The following is a 16,596-nucleotide window of genomic DNA, read 5'->3' as shown; positions in this document are numbered from 1 at the left end:
CAGATGTCTTCAGTACTATTTGGTCATTAGTTGTTCTTTATTTGCTTACAGTCCAAATAAGAAAGAGTCAAATACATGAATTCATTCTTCTGTTTCACAAAGGTTGTACAGAGTGCAGCAGAGGTGGGTAGAGATGATCTGGCAGAACTCAGTTGCTCATTCTGGGCTTAAAGTCTTACCCAAGAAGACATTCCCCCCAAAATGTAGATGAGCTCCATCACAGCGGCAGTGAGGTGTTATCTGCTTAGAGACTAATAGTATGAAAACCAAATATGTCACAGCAGAAGACCCAGCGGGAATAGTTCATCTACTTGGTACTTCCCATCTGCATTACTGGATAGGCCTGAATTTGAAAGTGAAAACACTGCACAGGCTGCACTTTATACAGAACACTGCTGCTTCTCATCTTCTTTAGGACTTGGACTGCTGTATACATATAGTTGCATGCACGTGACACCCAGTCAGGTTGTAATGACACTTCAGGGCTCTGATTATAATATCAAATAGTTACAGCTATAGTAAAACCAAATTTTCAGTCCAGAAAGTATTATGGCAACTACAGATAATGAAACTGATGATGTAAAATATTTTCCATAGGGAGAGTCCAGCTACGGGAGAAAAAAATTCAGATGCAATCAAGTATATTCAAAGATTGATTGCTTTAGCTAATCTGTGCAAAATATTCCTTGTCAAATAGGGTAAGAATGATACTTAGTGCTCTCAGACACCCTCCCATCAAGTAATTCTGAGAGTTCTGAGTGGTTCATCTCTCTTTCAAAGTGTGAAATCTGAGACTAGATACAACACTCAGCTAAGTCTTTGTCAGTGTTGAGTGGAAGGATTACTTTATTTGTCAGTTTCTTTCATGCCTGGTTTCCAGCCCCTTCTAAGCCACAGATCTTTTCCTACTGAACGGTAACCTTCCTGAAACTGCTAGATTTATTGACACACTGAAGTATTTCTATCCTATGAGAAATTTTCCTATCCTGATAATCTTTTAACTGATGGAATTTTCTGCAGAAAAGAATCCACCATTTTCCTTCTTTAAAGCTCACCTGATTGCCAAGTCAACTTAGCATATTTCTATGAAGGGTCCCCATTGTTTGCGCATTCTCACAGATAAAATGCACAAGAAGGTTTGTAAACCAACTCCGGTACCATTCTTAAATTTAAAGCTTAATTCTCATGATCAAGTAACCCAGAACTCAAAAGGAGTAGCACTCCATACCACTGAAAAAATAAATACTTTGCACATTAAACCAGTCTGAGTCCTGATAAGTATGGATGTACATTATTGTTACTTCTTCAGTTTGGATTTGATGGAAGATGCCCAATTCATCCTGCTGGACCTTCAATATTCAGTGTAGAAACTGGAATATTAACATGTCAAAGCTGTCCTTTACCAGATGAACATGATTATGTGAAGTACATTTACACTATAGTTGCCACTAGGGAAGCAGCCATAGTTTGTATCATCCTCAGGAGAGGGGTTTGGTCTATTTATTAATCCCATCAATTCACAAGTCAGGGCTGCAAGTAGACCTCCAGTTGATTTTAGAGTTTGTGTTACAGTGGAGCACAGTAATTTTTCCTTCATTCTGCACCCAGCTAGAAGTTTAGGATTTCTTCTTCTAGGTTCAGATCTCATCACTGGCCTCTATCTGTGCTCAGTAATGCATTCTACAGCCATTTAGAATTTGACTGTCACTATGTAGCCAGCATGCTACAGTTCATTTAATTAATAGTGTGTAATGCCAGTGCTTCATAAATGAACCACTGCAGTGTTTTCTGGGTGAAAAGTAAGTTGTTGAATGTGAACTACAAAGCCTCTTAATCTTTAAAAGAGATCAACTTTTTCCTTCCCAATGGAACGCTGTCACAGCTGTACCTAAGCAACAAATGTAAATGAGACAGTCACTTAAGTATTTTTGGGAGGATGTCTAGACTCTAAAACTTACTCTTTCTTTTTGTATGAAATAACGTAAATCCATTCAGCTTTCAGATAGACCGTGGGACAAGAAAGAATGAGTAAAATGGGAATTTGGAATGAGGTGATAGTTGTTCACATGCTTTTTCAGTGTAAAATTCTTATGGTTAGTTACCTTTGTTGAGTCTGAGCTATTCTAAATGTTAGTTAATTTGAGGGATAGGGAAAATAGGCATTTTTTAAAATCAAAGCGAGTAAGTCATTGCCTGAAAATACCTTTCATCTTACAGTCAAAATGTTGTTGTGAAAATTACGTGAGAGTAAAGGTCTTCCACCTCAAACAAAAAGGCATTTCGGATCTTGTTTAATAGATTGTTTCATCTGCATGTTGTGTAATTACTAATGTTGGCATAACTTTTGTCATCTTAGTTATTTGTGACAAACCTCATTTAAGATAGTGAGGATTAAAAACAATTCAAGTGGGAATTTAATGGCATTGTTCACTTAAATAGACTGTTTAAAATCTTGTGGCTCTTAGAAGGCTTTTTAAAGATGTCTTCTTCTTGGTCACAAAACATTTTGATTTGCACAGTGATGCTTTGCATAGATCTGATCATCTGATTATAGCAAAAAAAAAAAAGGGAATAGGTCTGGTTTTATTAATTTATTTTTTCTGTGGACAAAAACCTCACTGAAGTTCGGTGCTAACCATTTAAAGTGCAGCCTGGTTTATATATGTCAAATTCTGTAATCTGTTCTCAGTTCTGAATTTTGCAAAACTACCACTGAGGCCAGTTAAATATTGTGACAACACTGGGTGCTAATGCAAAGCCCTTCTGCCAGGACATTCACTGTAATTTGACTGTATAATTTTTTACCCAGTTTGTAGAGATAGTTATATTTTACTCCAGAACAAACAAAAAATAAATCTGTATATTCAATGAAGGTATTCTCTCTCCAGCATCAATAGTTATGTCCTTTTTCTTCTTTTAAAAATGTTTTTGTTGATAATACAAGGAAAACTTCTCTCAGAATATTGCATTGGTTTCAGTGAGAACTGTGGTGCAGTTAGGAGTGGTGACACACAGAATTTCATTTATTTTGTATTCTCCCAGTAAAAGGCTTTGTGGATGAGAGAGATTTGGGTCTAAAAAAAAGTATCAAGGCACCACCTTTCCAATGTGTGTTGTAGAGAGTAGGCTAGAATTAGTTTGGGTTTGGGTGGTTTTTTAATTGAAATAGCAATTTCAGAATCAGGTAAATGTTGAAGTTAGCCAGACTGTTTTTACATTGCAAGATTTCATTTATATTAAGAACTACATCATGATGCACACTGTTAGTATCTATTCCACATAAATTTGATAATGTCTTCCACATTTTATTTCCAGGATTTCCTATTTAATACAGCATCTACTATTGAACTTTGCATAGTGAAATTCTTCTGGATAAACACCTAAAAATATTAGTTATATTTCTTTCATAAACCTACCTTTATACATGTTTTCTGAAGTGCAGTCTCTTTCTTTGCTATAATACCTCAGACTGAGGATTATGAAATATGGCTTCCTCAAGATTAGCACCAGTCTCTGCAGATTCAGTTGCAGAAGCTTAACTGTGACAAACACAGTAAGCTCCTGAAAACTAAGCAGCTGTCTTTTTCACATGCTGATGCTAGCTTGGGGAACGAAAGAAAAAGTGCTGCTGTAATTTATGCCAGTGAGGCACAAAGATGGATTAAAGCCATTTTGCTCCCCTCCTCCCATCCAGACCTGAGCCAACGTTCCTCCACTAGTCTGGAAAAACTGGCTCTATATTAGGTCTGTCCTGCTAAGGCCATTGATTTACTCAACTACATTTAAAAAAAGTTGACAAAATACTTACTTGATTGTTACAAAGGATAAATGAATGCCAGAGGTCTGTATTAGAAACACATTGGAAAGAGTGGTTTCTTTTCTGTTTGGCAAAAAATAAGTGTTTGTTTGGGTTTTAGTATTGCCACTAACATTTAAAGGAAGAAAGAAAGAAAAAAAAACCCTCTGCTCTAAATCTTTTCTTTTCTCCAATTTTCTTTCCACCTTCACCCCTCTACTGCTAGAATGTGGTCAAACCTTGATATATAAATGCTAGCTGCTAGCCCACTGCTTCAGTCAGTAATTTTGTATTAACGAATTGTTCTTCTGCTGAAGTTGTATATTTATTGCTTCTGGCTATTCAGCGTGCCTGAGAAACTCGGAGCATTTGGGGTGGGTTTTTTGTTTGTTTATTTTTTGTTAATTCCTCCATGTCTAAGTTTATTTGGACTAGGCATCTGGGCCTCGAATTGACTACTGTTTGACTTAAATTCAGAGATGATCCATGCTTTACTCAAGGGATATCTAGTATTACATTTACTGTCTGAAAATCTTAAATTTTATTTATTGCCAGCAAACCTAGTGAAGAATGAAGGAATAATCTTCTAAATCTTTAATAGCCTAGCTTAAGCTTCCAGTGTATTTACACACCTTTTCAAGCACCCAAACTTCATCTCATTCAATGACATGTTTAAAGAGTAAGAATTTGGACATACTCAGAATGGGGAGAGGGAATGAGGGACAAAAGAGAAGGGCGGGTGTCCAGGGAGTGTTGAATGTTATGAAAGTCTGAGTATTTTTGTGCTAGAAATGCTTTCCTCTCCTTCCCCTCACTCCAACTCTGTGCTCTGGTGATACAATACTGCCTGACTGTTTGTGTTAACCTGGGGAGGCGATTTACTGACTTTTAGGGTATCAGATATTGTGCAAGTATGGCCAGAGACAGGATGCGGGACTGGATGGATCATTGGTCTATTCTGGTATGGTGGTTCCCATGTCCTTATAGCAAATGCTGTGTAAAGTTTTTCTACACTGGTACTCTGTCAGGAACAACATATGGAATTGCATTGTAGTCTTCCATACCAATGTACTTTACTAGGAGTAGTTGTCTATTTAAAGCACCCAGCTTCTTTCATCAAACTATTTAACATTTTTGTGAAGGGGACAAGGATATAGTGTAAATATACTATACATGAATTGTTACTGAACAGATGCAACATAAAAATAGGATAACTGAATTTTTTATAGAAAAATATTTATTGCTTAAAATCATAACTCATCATGGTTTTACATATTTCTAATTCTAATGCTATGAGAACTAATTGCAGTTTCCCCCAGTGTTTTGATTATCTTTTGAATTGGATGAGCTTTTTTGTAGTTAAGGTGATTTTCTGTTTCTCTTGGAAGGTTACTTATAACTAAATCTTCTTTTAAGAGAAAAAAATATGCTTAGTACTATCTTGAACAATGGAAGCATACTCTATTACATATAGTTTTCACCAAGAATAGTTTACTTTGTTAGCTTCGCAAAAACTGAAGTATCTTTGGGGTTTTTTTAACCTGGATATCCCATACATAGTGAAAAGATTAGTTTCTTAATACTTTTGTAGTGAATATTTTGGGGTAAAACTGAGCATATAGCATTTGAATAAAATATCTCAAAAAATTATTCTGTTAGAAATATCTGCAAAAGTTCTGTTCTGATCATTTTATGCTGTAGGCCTACACCAAGAGAAAATATAAACAATTCATTCTTTGGCCTATGGAGGACCCACAACTTGCTGGTTATTCTGAAGAGGTTAAACCAATTTCTCCAGTACTTGTAATACAATTTCAAAGAGCAAATCAAAGTTAACAGAAGTGTACAGTCTGACTTTGTATAGTATTTTTTAAAGCATATTTTTATCAGTTTTGCTTGCTTAGAACTGGGGAGATTTTTGCTCACTGCAAGAGCAGCAATAATATGTTACCTCCATTGTTAACATCCAAATGCTGAAATATTGTAGGCTAATAGTACTCCATTCATCTGAAAGCTAGAAAATGCCACTTTTGGGTCTTGCAGAAATGAAATTAACCGCAGGAGAGTGCTTGGGGGTGGGGGTATTTATAGCAATAGTGAAATCTTAAATTTCAGTCTAAAATCTGTGCTCTGTACCATATTCACTAGTATGGATTGAAACAGTATTATTTTGGTGTAGAATTAAATACTTAACCTGTGAAATTGACTGCAATGTGGCAAGCATCTGTATTTACAGCAATTTTCTCAATACTCTTCTAAGCATTTTTTTATATTAGAAACTTCTGTGGAATAACTAATGTTTTGAATTTGGCTAGACCTGAATAGCAAATCTTATTTCTTTTTTTAAGTAGCGAGTCAATAAATTTCAAAAACAAGGTTTTCTGAAAGCACAAAAAATTGGAGAGACAAGTGGTCTGTCTCATCATTAGGAAAGGAGATAGGGAAAGAGGAACCAAGGAGTGTGGAATGGTGGAAACAAGCAGTGAAACAAGAAAAAGTGAAATCTCTGAGCAGTAACGATCACAGCAGAAACCTGTGACCACAGATTATTACTAGGAGGCATTATAAACTTCGTTAAAGTGAAATCAAACCCCGTTTGGCAAACTAGGCTCAAACAGGAACAGCATGAGCTACAGTGGAAGGTTCAAATACCAAGTGCTACAGAAGATTATGGGCTTTTGTGGGTAATTTAGCATGACTCCAATACTATGAGGTAATGAGACAAAACATACTTAAGGAAGCTTGTTTCCTGCACATATCTTTTTTGTGATAGCAGTGAGAATTAAAGAGATGAATCCAGGTTTGAGGCTGTGTCTGTAGCAGTACTTATGCTATCAACCTTCATTGCTATAAGAATCAGAATCTACTTAAGTACTTGGGAAAAATATATTTTTCTATTCATTACCTGTAAGAGAGAGAAACTTGAATTACAGGACTCCTTTATGTGAAAAGAGGGATGATGAGTTATCTCTTACACGAAAAGATAAACAAAGCTGGATGGTGAGATAGGGCAGGCAGGAACCAGGGAACTTGCCTGCAAGAGCTGCGTTGCGCGGAGCACTTAGTGATGGTTGCAGGTTTCATTACAGACATAAACATATTTCCTCTCTCCTGCTGCATTGTGTTTACAAAATCATTTGTGAAGCTCTTGGACACTCTTATGCAAGGAATGGTGACAGCAGCCTGAGCCAAGAGGCTTGTTTTTGTTGTAGCATCTCAATTCTGAAACAAGGTGGAAACAAGATTAGATGTTATTAATGTATTTCCTCCTTCAAAATTCCCATTGTTTTATGGTTTTGACATTCTTTTTGTCTTGTTTGTAGTCTTGTTCTCTTGCCTTGATTCAAAATTTTTGCTTGTTTTCAATTGTCGTTTAACATTTTTCTTCACTTTATTTACATTTTGGTCAGTCTCTTTTTCTCTGTTTTCGTTTCTCATTCCTGTCCTTTTTTTACTCTTTACCTTCCTCAATTTATTTTTCTTTTTGGTCTCTCAACTGTCTCTCCTCTTCCTGTGCCACCCGCTACTCTGCTGGAAGTGAAAAGAGTGCCAGTGAGTTCACTCTTCAAAAACAGCCAACATTTTTTTTCTTTTGGAGAGAGATCTCATTTGCTTTGATCTGTGGATTCACTCATCTGTTTTCTCATCTGTTCACATGAGCTACATTTCTATCCACTGCCTAGGTATCATGAGGGTGATGGGAGGAAAGTGTTAAAATGTTTCCTACATTAATGCTTATAGTTTAATATACACATTTACAATGTCTGAAGGAAAATGTTAGCAGCAAATAGAATATAATTTAAGGAAAGCAGTAGTGCTTGAGTGCCTCTCATTATTTTTCTTTTAAATATATGGTGCATTGGTGATAATTGAGAAAAGTAGGTAGCATGTTAATTGCAAGCAACATTGAACTCGGAAATGAATTATAGTACTAGCAGTTATGGTCCACATTGGTGTCTCTTTCTTTTTTTAGACAGTCAGCCTGTACAATGCAAGAAGCAGCACTGAATTTCTTGACACAGATACTTACTCCTGCTTTGTTCATTTTAAGCATCCTGATGGAGATAACCAATAACTTTCATAAAATGTAGCAATAATTTGCAAAATCCTGATACTGTACATTTTATAGCAACGTGATTAGTTGCTTAATTAATTTAATCTGCATTTAGAAGTCGTATGTAATTTTTTACCATGTTCTGAGCACCAGTTTAGAAGTACTGTCTGTAAGTAGTGCATTTTTAGTAACATACAATTCTGCATCTGGAAAGTGAAAAGCTGTGTGTTACTTTTTCTTCGTGGCTATTGATTGCAGAAACAAAGGATATATCACCAGCTGCCATATTTTATGCAGGCACCTCCAAATGAATCCTGGCTAAAACTGCCTAGGAAGTTACTGCCTCTCTGCCAAAAGATACTACCCTCACAACAAAGTCGGCAAAATATAACTTTTGTCCACACTTGTCAATGATGTACTGCAAAGCTCACCTGTTTAAAATGCTGACATAGGTGAGCTCAAGATAATGTCCCAGGCTCTCCACTGAAGTGGTGGAGGCACCAGAGGGCATGCTGTGTAGAGTCACTTGTGCAAGGAAGGTTGAATGGGCAGCAGGTGAACATTATCTGTCTCCTGAATAAACTGGTTGAGTCTGCCTGAAGAGCACTTTGTAGGTGGAGTTCATTCTTTGATGCACAGTTGGCAAATACGGTGTTGCCTCTGCTAGACTATTGGACACACAGCTTAATCATACTGTAATAGTTCTTGAATGCTTTCTGGTACACTGAAGTTTCTTTCTTAGCTTCAGTTGTAGCCAACATTCTCCCACTTGTTACCTCCTAGAAAGTAATCAAGCTGATCACCAAGGTAATGTGTTAGTTACCACAGCTTAAGGACATACAGGAGCTACTCTGCTAGTAACTGTGAAGAAGCAGTCTTGTTTGCTGACTGTTGCAAAAATTGTTATCTGAGAATATCACTAGGCCAGGAGAGTATCCACGTACCTTTGAAATCCTGTGCTGTCTCTGAAACTGTCTTAAAAGAATTGAGGTATTTCAGTCTAATGTTTCAAGACATTTCATTTTTGGAAACAGAAGAGAACCAAGTACTAAATGTCCTTTAGTAACACTGAAGGAAAGAACTGCAGTACAGCAGAACAGCTGCCTCCCCCATTACATGGGATAGGACAACGGTTAAACTGTAGGATGCTGTCATCTGGCCAGGGTAAAAATCAACCCTCTCCAGGAATAAATCTGCGCTAAGATAGCTGGTTCTGATTTGCAGCACTGTCTTAATAAAAGAAGTTAAGAAAACTTTGTGGTTACTTTTTCTAAAGAAAGTCAACAGTTTGCACCCCTAGATGCTTTAAACCCAGAATCATCAGTTTTGGCAAGCTATTTTATTGAAACTAGTTTTGAGCAAAAAAACCTAAGCTGCAAAACTTTTTTTTCTTTTGAGTTTTGGATAGGAGAACTGACAACCTTTCATCCTTTAAATTTTGAAGAAAAAGTGTGTTTTAAAGATGTATGTCTCACTCATTTAAAAGGAACTGTCAACAGGTGGTGATAAGCACAAGTTAGTAGGTTCCTGAAGACCAGAGATGAAGTTAGAGCTTTCATCACAGTGCCTGCAGGAGCAGGACTGGGAGCCAGCTCCCCACTGAACCCAGGAGCATGCAGAAGGGTCCAAAACCAAACAGGGAAAAGTCTCACGCAACCTGTATTTGTGGAATACAGGTTGTGCCCTAACTCCGCACTTGGAAAATTATGCAAGTGCAAACTTTTGTTGGAGAAGCTTGAGTAAGATTACTGTAAATTCAGATAATTCATACAGAAATAATTATTAAATACTTCCCATGTTCCTTAAAAAAGAAAACAATTTAAATTGGTTTTGGAAAACAGTATTAAGTGTGATTTACCTTTTACATAGATGCAAAACAGGTCTACCTGTGAAGATGTGTGACTTGCGAAAAATAACCTTAAGTTTACATCAGGAAAATATTTTTTAAAACCTCCACTGCACTCTGTTTATTTTGCTTTACCTATGAGATGCTGCATCTGAAATTGATTCTGGGAATATCAAAAAGTTTCTTAATATTGGCTTGTTTTTAATCACAGCTGGGAACACCTCAGTGGAAAGTTATGAATAGGAGTCAGAGACTGTGACTTCTTTCAGCTCTTGGAGAGAAGTAAACATTGCTTAGTTTGAATCTACTGCATCTAATTTGCAAACTACCTGGGATGCAGTATGGCCTGACCCAAGAATTAGATATTTATTTATTTTTAATTCCTATTAGCTGTATCCTGCAAGTATGTTGTGGCATTCTTTGAAGACCCTAGTTGATTAAATAGCGAAGTGTGACTACACTTCTACATACACTCACATAACACACTCTAAAACCACTCACCAAGGGATGACTCCATCTCTTTAGGCCTATATTTTAATTCAGGCTAGGATAGTGTGTTTTGGTATGTGTTCTTTAAAAAATATTAAAATGCTCATCTTTAATAAGTGAGAAGAATATGACAAATGCAGAAAGCATGTTAACTAAAATAAATTACTTCAGTCCCTCCACTGTGAGACAATGTTTTTATAATTAAACTACAAATACGCAATCATGAGTCACTCTGGTGGGACATCGTGTTATTCTGAATTGTAGATATGACTAAAAAAATAAGTTTTAATGTTAGTAGTGTGTACGGGGCAATAAACTACTGCAGTTTTATACACTGAAAACAACTCAAGTATTTCCATAGGACAAGGTAATAGGCAGGCATGCTGACAATGCTGTACAGTAAGAGATTTATGAAACCTACGTGTCAAAAAACAATTGTGATGAAAAGTCTCAATTTTTGTTTTTAAGATTTTTCTAAAGCATTCAAACAGATCCCCTATAGTCTATAGCTTTGAATTTTGTCCGGTTTCTTTAATAGTACTATATCATAATTTGCAGTAACTGAGCTGGTTCTCCCTCCTTCCTTTTCTTAATGTATGGAGATTTGCACTAGAGCTCTTTAAAATCCTGTTTAATTCAGGACCTCTTACATGCTGCAAGAGACTGATAAAGCAATATTTCATTGGTCACAAAATTTTAATTGTGTACTGACTTGTTTTTCCTGGATTTTCGTCACAAAGCCCATAGACAAAGACATCTAATGCTGTTAAGCTTGACATGCTTAGATTCTGTTCAGTATAGTTCTTACTACTTTAAGTTGTCCTATCAAAGTCAAAGATGGGTTTGCATTTGATTAATACAGAATCCAAACGTAAGTGGGGTTTTTGCCTAGGCATGTTTGTTTGCACTGAAAAATCTTTCAATTCCATTTTGGGTTTTTTTTTTAATTGAACATATGAACTTCATACTTGTTCTTCTGATTTGTAAGTAGCAGCTTTACTGTGACTGTATATTCAAAAGTCTTGCTAACTTGTCAGTAGAGTACATTTACAATCCGTCAACTTGTAAGCATCTGATTGTTGATTTTCTTCTCTTTTCTTCCCACCTCTCTTTGAGTAAACAATTTATCTTTTTGTTTAAGATTTTGTTTTTCCAAGCTAAAACTCATACTTGTCTGACAGCTTCTGTATTAATTCTTACCTCAGTGATACCTGCTAATAAGGCCATAGTTGATAAGCTCCAGGCTTTCCTGCCACTGACTACAGCTAACTCCTTTTTACTCCAGAATATCACAGAATGGTTTGGGTTGGAAGAGACCTTTAAAGGTCACGTAGTCCAAACCCCCTGCAATGAGCAGGGACATGTTCAACTAGATCAGGTTGCTCAGAGCCCCGTCCAACCTGACCTTGAGAGTTGCCAGGGATGGGGCATCTACCACTTCTCTGGGCATCCTGTTCCAGTGTTTCACCACCCTCATTGTAAAAAATTTCTTCCTTATATCTACTCTGAATTTACCCTCTTTTAGTTTAAAACCATTACCCCTTGTCCTATCGCTACAGGCCCTAGTAAAAAGTCTGTCCCTATCTTTCTTATAAGCCCCCTTTAAGTACTGAAAGGCCGCAATAAGGTCTTCTTGGAGCCTTCCTTTCTCCAGTCTGAACAACCCCAACTCTCTCAGCCTGTCCTCACAGGAGAGGTGTTCCAGCCCTCCGATCATTTTTGTGGCGCCTCTTCTGGACCCGCTTCAGCAGGTCCATGTCTTTCTTGTACTGAGGACCCCAGAGCTGGACGCAGCACTCCAGGTGGGGTCTCACCAGGGTGGAGTAGAGGAGCAGAATTACATCCTTCGACCTGCTGGCCACGCTTCTTTTGATGCAGCCCAAGATACGGTTGGCTTTCTGGGCTGTGAGTGCACATTGCCGGCTCATGTCCAGCTTTTCATCCACCAGCACCCCCAAGTCCTTCTCAGCAGGGCTGCTCTCAATCCCTTCATCCCCCAGCCTGTATTGGTACTGGGGGTTGCCCTGACCCAGGTGCAGGACCTTGCGCTTCGCCTTGTTGAACCTCCTGAGGTTCACATGGGCCCACTTCTTGAGCTTATGGTGATGTTTTCAGGTTACTGGGAATTTGCTGAAATGGGGAAATACCTAACGGGGCATGGGGGGAAGTTTCTAATCAGCAGTAGGGAAAACATTGGATTGAACAAAGCAGTAGTTTAGTCTGGTTATTCAAAGAGTTAAAAAGCATGATCTGAACCAAGTTAAGGTGGAGCAGCAGGATGTGAAGCATTCCCCTTTTGGTCTGTGTACCTACTACAAGCGTTTTCCATACAAGTTCTTCCTCCCTTTTTTAAAACCCTAACGGTGAAAGAAAGTCCAAAGTGATTAATAAGAAAACTTGAGAAACACTCCCTGTTCCTTGGAAAATTATTCAGTACATTTGGGAAGATATGCTAAATAGAAAAAGACAAGACAAGAGAATTCAGTACATGAAATAAAATCCAGCAGAGCAAACTCTAGCTGTATTTTTCAAAATGGGATTTCACAAAAGTGGTTACCTTATAATATTAGGGTCTACTAAGAAAGAAAAAAACAAACAAAAACAACAACAAAAAACCAGCAAAACTTGCAATTTTTTTTGCTATGCACCAAAAATAAGTCACAGTGCTAAAATCTTGCCACGTATATCATAATTACAAATCAGAACTTTCTGTTCTTTCACTGAGTTTGAGATATGTTTTATTTTTGTAGGATGTCACATGTACTTCAGTTTGAAGACAGAAGCAGAAAGGTGAAAGATGCAAGCATGCAGGATGAAGACACTTTTGAGATTTATGATCCACGGAATCCTGTAACAAAGAGGAGAAGAGAAGAAAGCAAGAAGATAATGAGAGAAAAAAAGGAAAGGAGATAAAAAGAATGTAAAGCTAGCCAGAGCTGCCTTGAAAAGTGACTGTAATAAAGCATTGGCTGTTTTGTAAGCTGTAGTTCCTAAAAATATCACTGGACAAGTGTGAAAAGGAATCCCTCAAGAACCTGTCATGCAGTTTTGAAGCAGAGCTATCCTTTGTTTCTTAAGTTGTGCAGTCAAGTGCTGTCAGTGCATTCATTATCCAACCTCTCTAAAGGTTTTTAGAATTACGCATTTAATAAAACAGCTGACTTTACTTTTGTCTGTACTTTAATTACAATAGTCACCATCATTGTTTAATCAACATATGGTAATCAAAAAGTTTTCAACATAATGAATGAGAATTTGTCTAAGAGTGAAATCAGAAGATAGAAACCCCATATGCAGGCTTTTAAGATTTTCTGAAAGTATAATTTTACTTATTATTTTTGAAAAAGCATGTAAACATTACAGCAGTAAAGGCTGCCTGCCTGAACTACTCTGTTGCAGAATTAAGATGATGTGCTTGCAGAACTCCTTAGAGTGGTCCCAGCTTTCTTGAAACAAACTTAAGTTTAATTTGAGAATTTGGATATTTTCTCCTTCTTTTCAAATACATATTCCAATACAGATCCCAGCTTGGGAAGCTGGGATAATACACAGTTTGAGTAATGTTATTTCACTATCTGTACCACATGAACAAAAAGAGAATCTAAATGTTCTGTAGTGGTTGCTTAAACTGTTGCAGTACCAAAAACACCCCTCTGGTAGAATTTGTACTGTAAAGTAGCTGGTAATGAAGATTGGTTTGTTAATTAGTCCAGTACAGAAACAAAAATAATGTGATCGGTCTCATTAAACACATAACCCTGTTTTTAACAATTATTTTACCATCTAAAAATGAACAGCTCAAGTTTCCAGTCTATAGACTTTCCACAGATCTTTTCCCCACATGTGCTAGTATTTTTACAGAAAAACGCGAATTTTCGGTGCTCCTTCATTACAGCATTTCTGATGCTGTAGAAGCATGGACTACCCGTATGCGCAATGGAAGAGTGAGCGCAAGTGAGCAAGGTCATTAAAAAGTGCAACCAGAGGAGTGTTTTGCTGATGTTGTTTTTAGAACAAGTTCAGTAAGGTATGGTGTCCTTATCAAGCTGCCACTGCCAAATTTCTTGCTAGGGTCTGAGGTGTGAGATACATAAACCTGCATCAGTGGTTAATATGGCCCAAATGTCAGAGGTTAGATTAATACAGACTATTGCTTTAATGTGCAGTGCAACCTTTGAGATAAGAAAGAAAACTTGGAGGTGTGATGTGAGATCTTATATAAAGCTGTCATTATCCTCCTCTTAGGCTGAGTGAATTGTACTGTACCATGGTGTAAAGAAGTTAAGAGGGGTTACATTCTTAAACGTGGCCATTCACAAACTAGTGGGTCAAAGTTTTTTAATCATTAAGTCATTTTCTGTCAGCCTGCAAAATCAAGAACAACTAATGTCACATGCTGTTATCACTATTCATTGCTTGCTTTGTGGAGAAAATTTTAAAGTCATTACAGGAAATGAGCATATCAAACCCCGTTCTGATGGGGATGGGAGGAGAAAGAGAGAGTGAGTGTGTGCATGCCTGTTGGCAGAGGAGGTCAGTATGGGGAAAGGGAGGGCTAGTTCTAGAAAGAAACTTCAGCATCAATTCCAAGAGACAGCTCCTGCCCCTGTAATAGAAAAATGTTCTAATTACATATTTTTCCTGTAAGCTAAAGTAGAGTGCATGAGTCAATGAATGGGCAAGTTGACTAACGCCCCTTTTAGCTGAATCTTTTTGCCAACTACCTGCAGCAGCTCTGTGTGTGTATTAGATGATTCCCATTTTTAAGCACTAGACAAGTACAGGGAGGAAAGCTTAACTTGGCGTTTAGGGCTGTGCTCAGTAGGAAGAGGTCTGAAAGGCTGGACCTTGCATACACAGGACTGATAACATCACAAGAACAAGAGAGTAACTATGCTGACGTATTCTTGATAAGTGAAGTGTGTATTGAAAATCAGTAAATATTTTTCCAGAGATACTATATCTTATGTAATTAATGCTTCAGTTGAAACCAAATGTGTGGCCTGTTTAAGCTAATTCTAAGTACTACACTGTTACACTTTGTGCTGGGAAAGCACAAGGGCTGGCCCCAGTGGAAAGATGCTTACCCCAAGCAGCTGTCTTTCCTGTGTCTAATGAATACCACTTCAGGTGTAATGGACATTTACTGCATTAAGCCCAGGTTGCCAGTAGGAAGCTGGCATGTGCTTTGCACTAAGGCTGGGTATCTGGATACAAAAGAGGAAAGCGGGGGGGGGGGGGGGGGGGGAAGGAAGTGGGGTTTGGTTTCAGGGCTTTTTTAAAATGAGAGTTGGGATCAACTTCCCTGGCAGTTTGCATTTTGCTCTGTACCAAACCCATGCATAAGGGTAAGGATATTTCGATTAAAATCCTTCAGTATTAGTTGTGATTATGAATGGAAAATCCACTTTATCTTGATGGGACAGCTAGAAGTGCCAGGCCCTGGGTGCTTTTTGAAGTTATTTGGAGTACTTGTGTGTAAAATCAGTCCTATGCCACAGGGGCTTGACATGGAGCCTTGTGCAGGCAGAACTTGCCATGAGGGAGCATCAATGACAAATGCTACAATTAAATGAATTCAAGCATTTTTTGGTTATGAATTCTATGTGATAAAAATATTTTATAATACTTACTTCCCAGAAACATAGAGCCTCTAAACAGTTTTTAATAAATTACAAGTGATGTTACAAGTGATACTAGTTTTCAGGGCTAATTAGCCTTGCATAGTATTTCACAGCATTCATTGAATAAGCTTCTCTTAGAGTGAGTTCTCAGTTCACCTGTATTAATGCCAATCAGTATTTCTTCAAGAAAAGAAAAGCATCTGCCTTTATTCCTTTCCTAGGGAAAGAATAAAACTATGCTTGTAGGAAAAAAACCACACCTCTGCAGTAAAGTTACCTTCCATTTTACAGAAGGCAATTTTAATAGGCATCCCTGTTCTTATTTTGTCTTCATTCAACACGGTGACAAGACTTTCCTACCACTAAGGACTGACATACACTATGCTATGAGAACATTAGAAATGTGTTAAAACTAGCAGACAGATGATCTCAGCTAATCAACCAAGAATCACTTAGAAATGGGCTAAGATGTCTAAATTTTATTCATGTCACTCAGGCAAAAGTAGTTCTGCATTTCATGTAGGAGACATATGCAGCAAAGTTATGAAAAGCTGATGTCAGAAGCACACTCTCAAGTAACTGTCCTTAAAACCAACACCAGAGTAAGAACCTTGAAGAAAGAAGTTGAAATGATGACAGCGCTCTGAAACAACTAGTTTGCAATGTCAGAGCTAGCTCCCATACTGCCAGGAACAATCCTGCCTGTTTCCCATACTGCTAGGCTAGCAGAAGCATCTTTTAACTCGAATCTATTTCATTCATCATCTGGTGTTGTTATAGTTACATG

At 37.6% G+C, this 16,596-nt stretch overlaps 1 protein-coding gene and 1 long non-coding RNA gene across 5 annotated transcripts in view; one reads left to right on the top strand and one right to left on the bottom strand.

Annotated features, from left to right (window-relative positions):
• Nucleotides 1–13,351, top strand: part of CWC27 (CWC27 spliceosome associated cyclophilin) — a 119,120-nt gene extending 105,769 nt beyond the window's left edge. For 2 of the 3 annotated variants that reach the window (XR_005931524.1, XR_003921823.2), the window contains exon 15: nt 12,936–13,090. Coding sequence is in view for 1 of the 3 variants with exons in the window: in XM_030003777.1 (XP_029859637.1) it covers nt 12,936–13,098 (163 nt within the window). In the remaining 2 variants the exon portion in view is untranslated. Of the gene's footprint in view, nt 1–12,935 lie in introns of all 3 variants that reach the window. The other variant, XM_030003777.1, reaches the window with a different exon arrangement.
• LOC115336557 overlaps nt 1–16,596 on the bottom strand; it is a 47,762-nt gene that overhangs the window by 7,229 nt on the left and 23,937 nt on the right. Inside the window, exon 3 of one of the 2 annotated variants that reach the window (XR_003921825.2) lies at nt 6,743–7,018. The exons of the other annotated variant lie outside the window; for it this stretch is intronic. This is a non-coding gene — a long non-coding RNA (uncharacterized LOC115336557). Of the gene's footprint in view, nt 1–6,742; nt 7,019–16,596 lie in introns of those variants that run through there. 2 annotated transcript variants of the gene reach the window in all.

Source organism: Aquila chrysaetos, chromosome Z, assembly GCF_900496995.4.
Source record: "Aquila chrysaetos chrysaetos chromosome Z, bAquChr1.4, whole genome shotgun sequence".
Classification (NCBI taxonomy): domain Eukaryota; kingdom Metazoa; phylum Chordata; class Aves; order Accipitriformes; family Accipitridae; genus Aquila; species Aquila chrysaetos.
This window is presented reverse-complemented; position numbering and strand designations above follow the sequence as displayed.